Raw genomic sequence first — 17,877 nt, forward strand, 5'->3', positions numbered from 1 at the left:
GCATGAGAATTCAGAACAACCGAATGAGTTGTCTTCTTGTTTATCAAAGACTTTGTACTCTAATAATTAGGCTTAAGTGCAGAGGGAATGCGATTGTACGATTTTGACCCTTTTAACTAGAACAAGCGAGAGAGGGAATGTGATTGTCCGATTTTGACCCTCTCAACTCGAACACTCGAGAGAGGGAATGGAGTTCATAAGTGTTATGCCAATAAATGATTATTATTTGAGTGAATTTTGAGGGATTTTGAAAGGGGGACTAACATATCATAGAGAAAACATAAGGGGTAAAATTAGAAAAATCACTATTGCAATATTTTGAGGACTAAGTGTAGTTAAGGGTACAATTATCACACGGGACATTTGTTCTTATTTCATATGTTTTTTAAGTATCCAGAAACAACTAAATGTTACACACAAAAGTTGTTACAAGGATCACAAATAGATCCAAATTCAGTGGATACATAGAAAAATTACAATAATGAATAAAACTTTTCTATCAAAAGAATCTAAACATGATTATGGATAATTACTTTTTAAATTTCAAAAGTAGATGTAGTTGTTTCGAAATCAACTAACATTGATATCTCATAATTCAGAACTTCAGAAGCAAATATTCACTTTGTAATCAATTTCATAATTGCAAAGAATTAACTGTCATTTTGTCCATAAAAAAAAGGATTAAATGCCAAATAGACAGAAGACAGCAAAAAAATCATAAAATGAAATCAGAGTCTCTTAATCTGCTGCATTGCATTCTCTTTTATTGCTATTGCATATCCTTTGTTTCTTTTGCTGGGGTAATACCAAGTTCTTGTCCAATGTTCATTCCATTGTAAGCAATGGGAGAGTACATCCACAAATCATCAGAGCTTAGAAGCTGTTAAATTCATATATGCAAGAAAATGATCAATACTTGTCTTTGCAAAGGTGTAATATTGAACTTTTTTATTTTGCACTGAGCTAATTGGTTAGAGAAAGGAGAACCGTCAAGATGCTACCTTAATTTGAAGCTGTAAAAACTTCACATATTGAACAGCTTCCTCAAGCATGGTGCTGATATCCACCTGCAGGTTTCACCAAGGAAGGAAAAAACTTAAGAATTTTTAGCATATTTACCAGTTGTCAACGGTGGAAACGCCATTGCAAAAGAAGCTACCTTAGTTCCATTAGGGACAAGGTTTTGTAAGATTCGCAGCCTTTCATTTATTCTCTCTCTTCTTTTCTGTACAATGCAAAACATGGTAAGAGAAGAAGTAATCCATCACATTGTATGGACAGCAACCTAGGAAACTTTGATACAGATTCACAGACACCGGATATGGCAATGATATGTTGACACGTGTCAGTGTCAGACTCTGGCACACGTCAGACACCAAACACGTCTTTAACTGAAGTGTCGGTGTTACAACTTACACATACTACAACAGAATATCGAAACTAGCTAGTAATTGGATAACTTTCTTAAGTGTTCTTCCAAAAAGGACTTACTCTTGCATATAGGCTTTGTGGATCAGTAGCAGCACCTCGACTAGATCTTGATTTACCACTTAACTTCATAGCTGTGGAATCATTCTGGCTCAAACTTGAACACGACCCTCCATGTAGTTCATGAGAAGAATTGGACTCATCCTCTGAACAACAACTGATTAAGGTCAGATCGTCAGTGCTTCTAGAACCACATCTCATATTCTTCCTACATTTAACATTCCTCTTGCTCCTGGAGACCTATTATATCAAATAAAAACGAGAATCTAAGAAAATCAAACACATCATAAAATGTGCAGGAAAAAGAAATGCATAAAAAAAATTAAGTGAAATATTTAGAAGATTCTTGCATCGTGTTTGTCTACCTCATTCGAGCTCCTAGATCTTTTCATTGAGTTTTCTTTCCGTACGGTGTTCTCTTCTGGCTCAGAAACTAGTATTTCATGTTCCTTTGGGGACTGCAATTTCTTGTTAGCTAGAAATTGTTCATTAGGTTGTGTTGTATATGGACCGAATTTGGAATCATCTACGGAAAGTCCCAAAGCAATATACTCAAAGCTGGTTAATGTATTGTTAATGCAACTAGTATCAGAAGTTGAGCTAGGAAATTGAGCAGCAAAGTTAGAATAGTTGTTATTTTTTGTGACAGTAACTGTTGTGGAATCGTGTGCTGGCCAAAATGCAGATTCAGTTCCGAAATCGGAGTTTTGATTGGGGTGTTGTGGGAGTGAGCAGTTACCAAGTAACTGATTCATGAAATCAGATTCCTCAGCAGTGTAGAGTCCACTAAGAGAACTCCATTCTTGAGAAATAAGCTCAGCAGGTTCCATTTTCTTTAGAAAGTGTTATATATTGTTTATGCAGAAAAAGAAAACTCTCCACTTGTTATAGTGTTTGATCACTATTCATTCTATTTATACTAGACAAATATATAGGAAAAAATATGTATATTTATAGTTTAATATAGATCAATAGGGAATAATGAGTTCATCCTTAAATATGAAAAGATCTCATGATTGGCAATAATTAGCATCTTGACAAAGTCTCAATGATATTTATTTTTATTATAATATAGTTTTGGTGTGATTATTATTATATATTGGAACCGCGTGAGGTTATCAAAATATATGAGTTGAAAATGAGGTAGGAGGGATTGAGATCGTGGTGAGGAGTCTGTGTGTCTCACATTCTTGAACTGTCATTGAAATAGACATACAGAACATTATCTATCTGTAACTGGATTTTTGTCCCTTCTAGTCCTCTCAGGGATGTTAACAACCAACTATACATTCTCTTGTTAAACTTCATCTTAGTAGGTAGGTATATCAGGTTTGAATTTCAACTCTAGATTTCGATGCTATGTGTGACGTATTACGCATGTACGTGTGGAAGGAATGGATGCATATCATAGTATATATGAGACCAGATTCTTCTACATAGTTTATAGGTTAATTTAATGGAGTATTAATTGACTTTGTATTATAGTATACGGTTCTTAGGCATATTCCTTAAGTTTAAAATTTGTTTTTATTGAAACAAATTACTATTATATTGTGATAGATGAAAAAACAAAAGAATTAGACTATTTGAAATTTAAGCTTTGATGCATCAAAAAAGTTAGATCGATAAATGAGATGGGGATTATTGCGGCTAAGGAGTGGAGAAGGATATTGCGGATGCGAAAAGAATAGGAGATTAAATCATAACCTTGAATTTTGTAGTAGAAAAAGATATTTTTAATAATATTAGTGCTCATGCACCTCAAGTTGCGTTAGCAGAACACATTAAGATATAATTTTGGGAGGATTTATAATGCTTACTTCAAGATATATTTCAATGAGTGAAACTTTTTCTATGAGGGGATATAAATGGACATGTAGTGAGTATAACACGAGATTTTGAGAGTGTGCATGGGGGTATGATACAGGGGAGTGAACACAGAGGATACATCTATCTTGGAGTTTTTTTCCGCTTTGGATCTTATTTTAAGAAATACTTGGTTTAAGAAAAGAGATGAGCATCATATCACATATAAAAATGGGGTGACGAGTTTTTAGGTAGATTTCTTTTTCTTATTGTGTGGGGTGAACTCATTCTTAAGGTGGGACCCACCGTTTATTTATTTAGGAAAAAAAGATAAAAAGAATAAAAGAAAAAAAAGTTTTTTTATGTGAATTATTTTATTTAGCCCAAACCTAAATAACATGTATTTTAAACGGATTTTTTAATCCTTAAAACTACACAACAAATATGCAATTTATGAGTTTCAATGAAGAACACGAGAGTTTTAAAGGAGAAAAGACACAAGTAATACAAATTCAGTATGTTGTTACTATCACTTTGCTAATTTTATTGATATTTTTGTTGAGCAATTTTAAATTTTCTTAGGGTGTGTTTGCTTTAAAAGAGAAGCTGTGAAGAGAGAAATAGATAAAAGAGAGTGTAAGATGAGATAAAAAATGTGAGGAATAAAGTAGATTTGGGGTATTATTGGTTTAAGAGAAAGAGATAAGTGTTGTATATTTTTAAAAGTACTATATGTAAATAAGATTTTCAATCTAATTAATTAATTATTTAAATTTAATTAATTAATTATTTAAATTTAAATTTAATTAATTAATTAATTATATCTCTTTATAAAAAATACAAATAATTCTTTAAGTAAAATGGCACATGAAAAATTATAAGTAAATAATTTTATCACTGCAAATAGTCAAAATATTAAATAAATTAAGAAATATAAAAAAATAATAAATTAAGAGTATAAAAGAAATGGATAAAGCTAACATGTGCCCTTGGGGCACATGCTAAGAAACCTAAATATAGTAAATTTGTATTGGAAAACGTAATAAAAACATTAATTATAAACTTTTTATGAAAACAATGCACAATTTTTAAGAAAAAATTTCTACATTTAACTCTTAACATATGCCCTTAGGGCACATGTTAGCATGACCCAAAAGAAATTTAAGAGGTTTCAGACTCTCTCGTGCATTTCCTCGCTAGTGAGGAGAGAAAAGATTTTTGATTAGACCCACATCCTTTTACTCTCTCTTTTCTATTTCTCTTTTGTACCAAGCAAGGTAACTTGGCTATTTCTTGTCAACTTCTCTCCTCTTAGTCTCTTTCTCCTCTACTTCTCTTATACCAGGCACACCTTTAGAGTTGTTTTGGTATACCCACATTTTATGGAGGAGTTGTTTGGAGTATGTTTTTCACCTTTATTATTTATTGATGAAAATTGTTATTCCCTGGTGTTACTAGGAAAAAATTTCGTATACCCATTATTTATATAGTGTAAGGTTTTATTGAATTAGATCTCGTGGTTTTTATTCTCTCCCTTTGAGGAAAAATTTTCATGTTAAAAGTCAGGTGTTCTTGATATTTTATTTTTCTATTTAAATTGCACAGATTTGAGAAAGTATTTCCTTAAGAAAAATATTTTGGTTATTTCTCAAAAGCCAAATACGATTAAGCTTAACTCTATTAATTATACATTATCGAAGTTTCTTATGAAAGATATGTTTTACCACAAAGATTTGTATGATCCTATTGAGGGAAAAAAAGGTAAACCAAGTGACAAGTCTGATACCGAATAGAAGAAGATGAATCAGAAGACAGTTGCTATAATTAGACAATGATTTGATTTGAGTGTATATCCCATATGTTGAAGCTGAAACTGATGCACAGAAAATGTGAAATGAATTAAAAGATTTGTATGAACGCAAGAACATGCAAAATAAAGCATGTTTGATCAAGAAGCTAGTTAATATGAAATACAAGGAGGGTGAATCAACAACATAGCATGTGAGTGTATTTCAGAATAGTATGAATCAGTATGCGGCTACTGATATTAAGTTGGATGACTAATTGCAATTCTTATTACTACTTAATTCCTTGCCTGATAACTGGGAAGTTCTTGTTGTGACACTTACTAATTTAGCTCCGAATGAAAAATTAATAATGTTAACAGTTAAAGATAGCATGCTTAATGAAAAAGCTAGGAGAAAAGAATGTGGTTTGATTGTTACTCCTAATCAGTGTGAAGCTCTAGTTATCGAGTCAAGGGGAGAAGCAAAACCATAAATTTTCATAAGCATGAAAAATATGAGAGTCGTGGCAAGTCAAGAACTAGAAAATAAATTACATGCTACAATTGTGGCAAGGTGTAACACATAAAAATGAATGACAGTCAGAGTGCAATTCATCTTAGTAAGAACCCGATATTTCACTCCAGGTCCAAGCACATTGAGGTGCGGTAACATTGGATAAGAGATGCATTGGAGATGAAGTTGTTTTCACTTGAAAAGATTCATACTGGCGAGAATGGTTTAAATATAATGACAAAGACTTTGCGTGCGACAAAGATGATCAACTATAGAAAGAAGGCGGACATGGTGGAGCAGATCCTTCCCACTTGAGTCGTGAGGGGGAGATTTGTAGGGTGAGATCACTCCTAAAATGGAACCCCCCATTTATTTAGAAAAATAAAAAAATAAAAAAAAAAGAGTTTTTTTACAGGAATTATTTTATTTGGCCCATACCCAATTGACATGTATTTAAAAGAGATTATTTAATCCCTAAAGCAACACAACAAACAAGCAACTTACGAGGATTTCAGAGAAGAGCACAAGGGTTTTAGAGAAGGGGAAAAGCCACAAGTGATAAAAGGTTGTGTAGGAAACCTTATCAGTTTGAGCTACAAATTCACTATATTGTTCATATCACTTAGCTAATTTTATTGATATTCTTATTGAGTAATTTTACTTTCTCTTAGAATTGTTTTGTTATACCCACATTTTGTGGATGAGTTGTTTGGAGTGTGTTTCTCACCTTTATGTTTATCGGTGAAGATTGTTATTCCCTAGTGTTACTAGGAAGACTTTTGTATACCCATTATTCATATAGTGGAAGGTTTTACTAGACTAAGCTCCGTGGTTTTTATTCTCTCACTTTGAGGGAAGTTTTCCACATTAAAAATCTAGTGTTCTTGCTATTTTATTTTTCTATTAATTATTATTATGCTCTAGAATTGATTATGCTGGTTTTCTATTTGAATTGCACAGGTTTGGAAAAGTATTTCGTTAGAGAAAAATATTCTGATTATTTGATAATTTTCCAACAGCTTGACTATCGAACTTAAAGTATTGGTTATGGATGTAATAATCAAGGGGATAGGAAAGAGTAGAAGTCACCTGGGAGCAACACATGATCATAGAGGGAGGGTTTCCAAGTGTTTAGAAGAGTAGAAGTCACTTGGGAGCAACGCATGATCTTAGAGCAACACACGGATCAAGTGGTTGCATTAGAAGAATGAAAAATAAGGAAGTTTCCAACACACGATCTTTGAGGAAGGGTTTGGAAAACCACAAGGAAATGCAAATGATGTGTGGAATAAGATGACCCAAGATTTTTTGAAAAATGGCTAAAGAGACTTTGGGAGAATCGAGAGGATTTAGACCTAGGGGTAAAAAAATCGTGGTGGTGGAAAGAAATTGTTCAGAGTAAAGTTAGAGTAAAAAATAATTGTTTTAAAGAATGGTCTAGGAGTAAAAATGTTGAAACTTGGAAAAAGTATAAGAAAACTAAGAATGACATCAAGAAGACAGTGAGTGAAGCAAGAGCTCAAACTTTTGATGGATCATATCAAACTTTAGGAACTAAGAAAAAAGAAAAATCCCCATATAGGCTTGCTATGGGAAGAGAAATAAATATAAGAGATTTGAATCAAGTGAAGTGTGTTAAAGATGAAGAAGACAAAGATTTGGTTTCGAAAAAAAAGGATAAGTGGAAAACTTATTTTTACAATTTATTTAGTGAAGAATATAATATCTCACTGGACTCTAGCAAGCTCGACATTAGAGAAAAGGATCAAAACTATAACTACTATTGAATTCAAAAACAAGAGGTAGAGTAAGTTTTGAAAAAGACGAGTAACAGTACGACAGTTGGACCAATCAACATACCTATGGAAGTGTGAATAATTCTTGGATATAAATGTATTTAATGGTTCCCCAAACTCTTTAGTAAAATTTTAAAGTCCAAGCAAATGTCAAATGAATGGAGAATAAGTACTTTAGTTCCAATCAATAAGAATAAGGGATGTATACAAAGTTATGCAAACTATACGGGAATTAACCTTAAGAGTCGTACAACGAAGTTATGAGAAATAATGATTGAACAAAGACTATGAAAAGAGACTCAAGTCACTGAGAATCAATTTGGTTTTATGTATGGAAGGCCGACTATAGAAGGGATAAATCTACTACGACATGTAATGGAGTAGTATCAGATGGACCAAGAAGGCGTATGACAGAATTCCTAGAGAGATTTTATGAAAATCCCTATATAAGAAAGGGTTAAGATTGCATATATTCGAGCTACCAAGATATGTATGAAGGGGAATTGACTAGTGTATAAACACAAGGTGGAAAGACATATAATTTCCCCATTACAATAGGTTTGCATCAAAGATTAATCTTAAGCACTACCTTTTTAAATCAATTTTGGATGTACTCATGGAACACATCTAAGGGCTAGCACCGAGATGCATGCTTTTTGCAGATGATATAATTCTACTTGGGAAGTCAAAGGAGGATTTAAATGGGAGGTTGAAGACTTGAAGACGAGCTTTAGAAACCCATGGTTTTTGCCTTAGCAGAAGTAATACAAATTATATGGAATGTAACTTCAACAAAAGAAGAAGTGTTTCTAACATAGAGGTGAAAGTTGGAGACCATATCATCCCTAAAGTCATATGGTTTAAATATCTTGGGTATGCAATACAAAATGATGGGGAAATAGAATGGGGGTGTATACCATCAAATTTAAGCTGGATGGCTGAAATGGAGGAGGACTTCAAGGGGTATTGTGTGGCACAAAGGTACTATTCAAGCTTAAGGAAAACTTTTATCAAACTGTGATAAGACCTGGGATATTTTAGGGACAAAATGTTGAGCAGTTAAGAATCAACACAAGAATAAAGTAAGTGTAGCAGAGATGAGGATGTTGCGTTGGATGTGTGATAAGACTAGACATGATAGGATTAGAAATAAAAATATTAGAGAAAGTGTTAGGGTAACACATATAGTAGAGAAGGTGATGGAAAATATACCTAGTTAGTTTGGGCATATTGATAGAAGACTAGTAGATTATGTGGTAAGGATAGTAGATCAGATGGAGAAAAGCCAAACAACTAGAGGAAGAGGAAGACCTAGAAAGACTATAACATAAGTTATTTAGAAAGATCTTGATATTAACACTTTGGATAGAGGTATGGACTGGATAGAACATTATGGCGAAAGTTTATCCCTATAGTTGACCCCACTTAGTGAGATACGACTTGGTTGTTATTGTTGTTGTTTATTGAGACATAACATATCAATAAACAACACTAGAAATTGTTTTTTAGATGGTATCACGAGCTTACGATTTCATATAAATGCTAGTCGTTATTGGTTACAAATTCTTTGTTTTTTGCCTTCATGGTGAATTCATGGTCACTTACCAGAGAACTTACTTTGCAGTTTGTTAGTTTTTCTTTGTTTGGATAGTCACTATTCATACATTTATTTTTTGGAAATCTTGGTATCCGGCCTTGCAAACGAATGACTACTCATACATTAGTTAACTCTATTCGTAATTTATAAAGAACTTACACAAACACTAGACACGACACTATATTGACATCAGTAATAACTTTAAAAAATGAATAAATGTAATGCAACCACATATATCGATATCAAACATGTATGGGACAACAAGACGGATTTGGTTAGAGGTATCAATGTTTCATGTTGTTCCGTTGTGGAACCAGAAATGGAGAGAATTAGGGAAACTACAATAGAGCAAAACTTCCTAAGTGATTCTGTGATGCGGCACCGTGGATCAGAGGTTGCGATCACAATGCTTATTGAACTAGAGACATTAATCTTAAATCGACGTCGTTAACCGATGTTGATCTTGAATAGGTGTTGCTAATCTGAGATACGACGAATCAATGAGGGGTACTTGCAAGGTTAGCATTTTTACACCCAAGTCAGTTTAGGGTTTAAGACAATCGTAGTGAAAGTGGAGATTAGAGATTGTGTATCTAAAAATCCTTTGTAAAATTATTTATACCTTGGGCTCAATGAAGCGGTTTGGATGAATGGGCCTCGTGCTATTGGATCTTTGATCGACATAGAACACATGTTAACATTTATTATGTTCACATGTGATTAAATAATGATAGTTCATGAACACATTAAGCTAAAAACCTACACAAATGTAACCAAAAAAAAAACCTACACATAAGATTTAAAATTACGATATGAATGAGTACTCAATAGTTTACCAATACTCATTACTCAATCTACTAGTAAACATGCATAATAATCCTGCGATATATGTAATGTTGAGTCTAATACAATCAATGACATACTTATGACTGGAAATGATGCTCTCACAATCACTTTGTCTAACACTATAAACAATGTTCTTAAATAGTTTAACACTAGGATCGTATAATGTGCAAGCGAGTCTACAATCAAAATAAACATATTTCTTTAATATCATCTCCACATAGTGAGACAGATCCAAAGATATTTCCTTCCTTGATATAGTGATATTGGTTCAAAGAATCACACTTTCTATTCTGAGGCCTTTCATATCAAAGTTGTCGCACAAAGGTGATTTTACATCATTAACAACATGAAGGTTTAATCCAAATATAAGTAAGTCATCTACATAGAGACATATCATAGTGAAAATTCTATTTTTAGATTTGTAATAAACGCATTTGTCACTTTCATTCACTTTGTACCCATTCTATATTGTTAAGTTATCAAATTTTTCATGCCATTGCTTTGAAGCTTATTTTAGACCAGACAAATATCTATCTAACTTACAGATCTTGTTTTCTTGCCCATGAATCACAAACCCTTCCAATTGGTCCATATATATATATATATATATATATATTCTTGTAAGTCACCATTTTAAAAAAATATTTAACATTCATTTGGTGTACTATTAAGTTATAAATAGATGTCATTAAAGTTAGTATCCTAAGGAATGTTATTATAGTGACTAGAGAAAAAGTATTAAAGAAATCTATATTTTTTCTTTGCCTAACACCTTTGGCTATAAGGCGAGCCTTGTACTTATCAACTGTTCCATCGGATTTTAATTTCTTTTTCAACTATTTACAACCGATTGGTTTGCAATCAGAAGGCTAGTCCACTAAATGTCAGGTCCTGTTAGATTCTAGATAATTTATCTCATCGTCAATAGATTTTTCCATAAACTGCATCTAAAGATGACAAAGCTTCTTGAAGATTTGCTGGATCTTCATCTACTATATAGGCCGCATAATCTGGGTCGTAGTATTTAGGAACTCTTACTCTTTTACTTTGTTGAAGTTTTGTTTCTACTTCATCATTGCTTTCAATGCTTCTTATCATAAAAATGTGATTCGATTAAGTGCCTCCACTATTTCTCGATTTAAAAGGAAATTTATCTTCATAGAATTTAACACCATGTAATTATATGATAACTTTAGTATTTAGGTCATAAAATATATATGTCTTACTGTTTACTGCATGCCCAACGAATATACATTCTTAGACTCTACTAGCGAGATTAACTCGCTTCAGATCTAGAATTCTAACATAAGACAGACAACTCCAAGTTCTAAAATAAGACAAGTTTGATTGTCTTTTTTCCAATATACCATAATAAGTGGTCTTAATTTTATAGACTTGGGAACTCTATTATGGACATAGAAAACAATCAATAAAATTCCCCCTAGTGAGATGCAACACCAGAATTCAACATAGTAGCAATGACTAATTCAGTAAGAGTACTATTCTTTCTTTTTTCTTCACCATTCATTTCAGGAGAATATGATGTAGTTGTTTCATGTACAAGTCCATGTTGTTTATAAAATTCATTAAATGAACTAGAATTATACTTTGTTCCCTTATCACTACAAAGTCTCTTAATTTTTCTGACTAAATTGATTTTCAATTTTAGTCACAAAAGTCTTAAACATATCAAGCACTTCATTTTCATTCTTACTAAATTGATTTTTCAATTTTATTATATAAATATTAAACATATCAATTTCATTTACAAAAATATCATTCTTAGTGATGACATACAAATCTACTCCAGTAAATTGACTAAACCCTACCTTTTTCAGAAGAAATCAAGAAAAAAGACTCTTTCTAATCTCGGAGACATGCATGATATCCTTCAAAATCAAAGTCTTTCTAATGATGTGAGCATCTCCCAACAACACTTTCTTATCTTCAGTATTCATGCATGTTTTGAACATTACGCAATCAAAACAAACATGACGAGATGCACCATGTCTATCCACCAACCATCATACCCACCAATCATGTTGATTTTGGTGATCATAGCAATACACTGATCATCGGCTAGGTTAAGCTATGCATTAGAGGCAACACTAGGTTTTGGTCTGATTTTACATCTCTAAGTCATATGACCTGGTTTTCCAAAATTGAAACAATAGAAAATACAAGTACCATTTTCTTGAGGTGGTAGTTGTTTCTTAAAAATTGGAGCAATTTGGGCACTTGAAGGATTCCAATTCTTAATTCGATTCACAATATTGTGATTCTAATTCTTTAATGGTTTTCTAAATGGCTTCGGTACCGCATCGAATTTATTTTGTTGAAACAACCAAGACTTTTTCATTTTGATCTCGTCTTTGAGGTTCTTCTTCGATTCAAAGGCATATAATCAGACTCTTAATTTTGTGGCAAAGCAATTTTTTAATATGTTTCAAACTAGTGGCAACTTGTCAATAAAAAAATCAATTTGAAATCGTTCATCTAAAGACATAGATTCAATGATGATCTCATGAGCAATCTTTTTAAGTTTGTGACATTGAGCCTCTGCATACCTTTCATCTACTAGTTGATACTTGAGGTAGTGACTAACAACATACTTCTTTACTCAATCTTCTTCGGTGTCATACGTCTTTTCAGAGTCTCCCAAACCTGTTTTGCATTATCATAGTTACTGTAATAATCATATAGATTATTTGCGAGTTAAGAATGTGATTTTAGCATAGATAGTCTTTCTCATTACATAGAGCGATTTCTTTCATGAGCTATAAACTGTTCGCTTTAATCTGTGCAGAAGATTCAACTTGAGTAGAATTAAAAGTTCCATCTGAATCCACAAATTTCTTGTCGTTATTTTGTTCAGTTGATCCAATAGGAGCAACTGGAATGTCATCGATCAGAACATTGACAACCTTTTTTAGCATTTAGAAAAATTGCATTTTTTGTTTCCAACATTTGAAGTGACTTCCCTCAAATTTGAAAGGTTTGTCAGAGACAGTAGCCATAGAAGTATCAATGATTTTTTCGGTAGCCATGGTAGTTTGAAAACGTCTTAAAATTTTTGTTTCACGGTTTTGAAAAAATTGTCATTGAAGAAATTATTTGGTCGAGTTCCGAACTAGGTCACCCTCTATAAGACGTTTTGAAAAAATTGTCATTGAAGAAATTATTTGGTAGATAATTGATTTATAATTTTTTTTCACAATTATCACAATAATTTTTTTGACAAAAATATAATTTATACATCCCAAAAACATTAAAAATAAGGCAATTGAGCCGTCAGCTTCTCTAGAATAAAGCTAGAAAAATTGGTGGTTTGAATCCAAATGATAATAGGCAACATATGAGATATTGACATCATGTTATATAAACCAAATTAATTTACATTATAGGCAACATCTATCTGAGACATTAACATTATATTATATAAACTAAATTAATTTACATTATATTAGGATATAGGACCACACGGATAGAAATAAAAATAAGTAGTAACGCTTGTTCCGATTGGGCGTGAGAGACAGAAGCATCGCTGTATGAAGTGCAATGATTTTTTTGAATTGAAATACTAGTAGAAGAAGACTAGTAGTAGATGACTACTGAATCAAAGAATAAAAATTGGAACTAGATAATGACAAATTGATGGAGAATGAATATGTATAATAAACTGCTACAAGCATCATAACAAGTGATTATTTTAGTTTGTAGCGTCAGTCTGGCTCAAATTCCAAATACTAATTTAATTTCAAGAATCTTACACATTCTGATTTGCGTGCCAACTGGATTGTCGTATAATTGTTTTAAAATATCAATTCAATATGTTTTTGGTTCATCAACAAATGAAGGATGTGGAAACAAAAAAAATCTGATTTAGAAAATATTTTGATAGATTTGTGGTCAACTCTTGTAATTTTTTGATTGGTAGAAGAATCTTCCTATTATGTGTCCCAAGTAATAGCATTTTTGAGTAATTTGTTCTATTTCATGTGGTAGAGTGTTTTTGGTGTTTCTACTAGAGGACTCGGATCAGTTTCTTTTATTGATGATGGTTCAGACAGTTAAAAGACAGTTAAAGATCTAATTTGTGTCTTTCTTGTAGGGTGGTTCGTTATTGCTGGATTTTTGTATTATAGTTGGATTATTCTCCTCTTTTCATTTATTGTTTTATTCCTTCTTTTTTGTTTTATTTGGATGCTCTCTTTTAATTGGTTTTAGTATTATCAACTCGATACTATTTGCACTAATTGATAAGAAACTCTTTATAGTAGCATACTTTAGTATTATCAACTTGATTATTTTTTGCACTATTTGATAACTTGATACTTTTAATTGGTTACAGGTACTCTCCTCTAGTATCCACTTCTGCTTCTAGTTACCATACTGGTCATATAGGAAAGTATCCCAATGACCGGTCTTGTTGATGGTCAAAACAGCATAAACACGTCAGGCGTATACCCATATTTGACAGTTTCTTCTCGAGAGTCTCACTTGTCACATTGGCAATATAAGAGCAATCCTCTTTCGAAGCATATGTGTAATTCTCTTTCAGAATGAGGTTTCGACCTCACCAAAAAGACAGGAGTCGAAAGACCTGACATACCCGGCAATCGTCGAGAACCACCAAGGACACCAACACCTCTAGTAGGCCTCGAGAAGTTTCACCTCGAAAATCCATCTAAGAGAGATGAGGTAAAATCCTCGTTGTCCCAACCTGAGGAGAAGCAACGACCGACATTAAAATGTTTGAAGAACCAACAACAGCCGAGACAACTCTCATTCCCCATTTTGGCTGGTGGATTGCTTCCTCGTTTTTCATTAAATTTGCTAATAACGAACAATTACCAAATGTTAAGAGCATTATAGGCAACCAAATTGACGGCAAGGGGCAAGAATACTTGGGACTCACCAAAAATGTGTTAGACACGTGACTTTTCACACATAAGAGAGGAGACAAATTGTGTGGTTCAAAAAAACATGATATTGAAAAACTTTGCGGATTAAAATCAGAGTATAAAAATATTTTGAAAATAATTTTAATATTAAACAGTAGAAAAAATAAATTGCAGAAATAGAAATTGCGGAAAGTAAAGAGTTTAGGAAAAGAGAGAACATCGAGAATTATAGAGGTCTAGTCAAACAAATAAAAATACCTACTCCTCTCCTTAATAATTGATCTTAATAGTATCCAATAAACTTGAGAGATATTAGTAGGTTATACTCACAAACTTTCCTTATACAAGGAAAACTGAAGTTTAAGATTGACTTTCAATCAAACAATAGAAAGCAGAATGAAGGAGTGAGTCTTCCTTCCAAACATCAGATTAGAGCGGTTAGTCTATTTTTCATGAGAATCTTGGAGTGGTTAATCTTCAACCTTCTAAATAAACTTTGTGAACTTTTAAGATAGGCTGAGCTTACGAACCTTAAACTTTGGTTTTACCACGGGCTAACCAATAACCTGAGAGCTTTAATATTGGGCTAATCTCGAACCTTATCAAGATTTTAATATCGGGCTAAACTTTAACCTAATCTTGGTTTTACCACAAACTAACAAATAAGGGATTGATCACACAATCCCAAACAAAAGTTTTGCGGGTTTAACTTTAACTCCAGACAAATAAACAATGGATATAATGTTCAACCAAGGTATAAATAAAAGTTCTTTGGTGAACTTACAAATCTATCCTTCTAAAATTACAACTTATCCTCACTCACAAAATACCTTTCTCAAAGGGAAGCACCAATCATACGATGATGTATCCTTCTCCACACATCGTTGGATACGATAGTTGGTATAAACAAAAAAATGAACAAGTTCACACTACTACGGAAAACACATATGAGAACGGTTGTGAAATAAATATAATGACAGATGTACATCCGTTGTTAGGTAGCGTGTGATTGTATGCATGTTTCTTTCCACCAAGGTTGTATGACTGTTGTGGTAAACTAGGTTGCGCGCTACATATCATAACGATTACCTTAAATAATCGTTGTTATATAGTTCTAGGTCAAGGGTTTGAACCCATCAACTGGAATTTAAATTGAATAAAATTAACATTTCACCACAGTTATGAAATATAACCTTTGTGGTATTATACGTGAGTTTATTATAAAATATGTACATTGATTGTATTTTCCTACTCCTCACTAAATAAATACAATCATTCAAATTGATGTAGAAGATAATAATTTGATAAATTAACTTATTCTTTAACAACAACTTTAACGGATTACAGTTTTTTGAATCGCATTAATCTCATGATTTATCTCTCGTTATTTAACATATAGAATGTGTTTCAATGACCTAAGTCCTTCATAGAATTGATTCATTCTCTGCTAGTTTATTTTTAAAAGCATCAATTTGAAAATAGGTCAAATATTGTTAAGCATAAACTAGAAGAAAAGGAATCAATGTTATGAAAAACTTAGGTCATTGAACCATGTTCTATATGTTAAAGAGCGGAAGATGAATTACGAGATGCATGCAATTCAAAAACATTGATTTATCTAAGTTGGTTTTCAAATATAACTTATTTATCAGATTATTATTTTCTAAATCAAATTAAATGAATGCATGCTCAATGAGGGGTAGTGAAAATAACAATCTACCTATGATATAATAAACTCAACAAGACAAATATTTTGAACAACAATAACATATCAACTCATAAATAAATTTTCACAAACAACTTACACACAACTTGTAGTTTTCACATAACTTTGCAGCTTTCACATTAACTTTCACATTGTAGTCAAAATGTATTAGCATTGTATTGTAATCTAAACAAAGCAAACATTTTGAACAACAACAATCAACTCATAAAATGTTTCACAAATGTACCTTTTAGGGTTTTATAAAATCTATCACATAAAAATACATACAACATACAACTTTTATTACTAACAACAACAACAACAAATCAATTCATAAAATGCTTCGGAGACGTACTTGTCTCATAATTGCATCCAAAAGAAAATTGCATCCAAAATGAAAGGAGGATGAAGCTGCAAACTTGTGTATAAAATTTAGCTTCATCCTCGTTAATTTTGTTCATTCACTCATCCATACCTACAAGTCAAAAAAGTGTACAAAGTTCAAACATTATGAAACTAACTATTGAAACATAAACAATAATAGATAAAAAGATATTGAAACATAAACTATTGTGAAGATGAACCTGTAAGGTAGTCATTTCCTAAGATTAGAGAGACTGGTAAAAAAATATTAGGGTTTTTTTTGTTGAGAGAGACGATTGTAATGTACTGAATTAAGTGAGAGAAAATTCACTTATATATAAATAAGTAACACCTTTCGTCACGGTTGGTAAGATAAACCATAATGAAATGATTGCACTTTATACCACGGTTGTCTAAAATAACTGTGGTGATATACCCATTTTGACACAAAAAATGGAAAATTATTGGTGTTGGGATTCGAACCGTTTCACTCAAAGTACATTTCACTACGGTTGTTCAATAAGACTGCAACAAAATGTCTTTTAGTAAATAATAATAAAAAGTACCCCAAAAACTATTTATTACCACGCTTAACAAAAGTTCATTGTAATACTGTATTTCGAAAGGTATATTTTATAGTAGTGCCACTACAATCATGTCTATTTAATTGATCGCTAAGGATCATAAACTTTGAGATATTCTCAAACACTTTTCTTAAAGGTTAATATGTGCCACATCATCATTTATTCTCGTATCAGAGACTTCATAAATATTGTATACTTAGAAGTATGATATAGCTTTGCACAACTTCATTGATAATTCTCTCAAAGCTTTGAGCTGTTAAGTACACATGCAAAACACTAAGGTTTCTCTTTTGGTGCCCCTATCTTCTCGGGCTTGTGTCCAATAGTTCTAGAACATCTAAGGTTGTTACCTTTTGATCTTTTCAATTTATCAAATCAAAAAGGTTCCAAATGAGCTATTCTCTTACAATGTGTGAACTTATAAACAAGACACTTCATTTCCTTATTATTTGTACCTCTCCTAGGTTTATGTATTTTTTAAACCCTAA

The 17,877-nt window shown here is 32.2% G+C and overlaps 1 protein-coding gene across 1 annotated transcript; it reads right to left on the reverse strand.

The window, feature by feature from the left end:
• Positions 1-627: 627 nt before the first annotated feature.
• LOC131647175 (transcription factor bHLH84-like) lies at positions 628-2,425 on the reverse strand. Its single transcript, XM_058917089.1, has 5 exons — positions 1,854-2,425; positions 1,492-1,728; positions 1,160-1,225; positions 1,002-1,067; positions 628-880 (listed from the first exon to the last, which is right to left on the reverse strand). The coding sequence occupies exons 1-5, from the start codon at positions 2,316-2,318 to the stop codon at positions 770-772; spliced, it is 945 nt and encodes a 314-aa protein (XP_058773072.1). The 5' UTR covers positions 2,319-2,425; the 3' UTR covers positions 628-769.
• Between the last annotated feature and the right edge of the window lie 15,452 nt (positions 2,426-17,877).

Source organism: Vicia villosa, linkage group LG2, assembly GCF_029867415.1.
Source record: "Vicia villosa cultivar HV-30 ecotype Madison, WI linkage group LG2, Vvil1.0, whole genome shotgun sequence".
Lineage (NCBI taxonomy): Eukaryota > Viridiplantae > Streptophyta > Magnoliopsida > Fabales > Fabaceae > Vicia > Vicia villosa.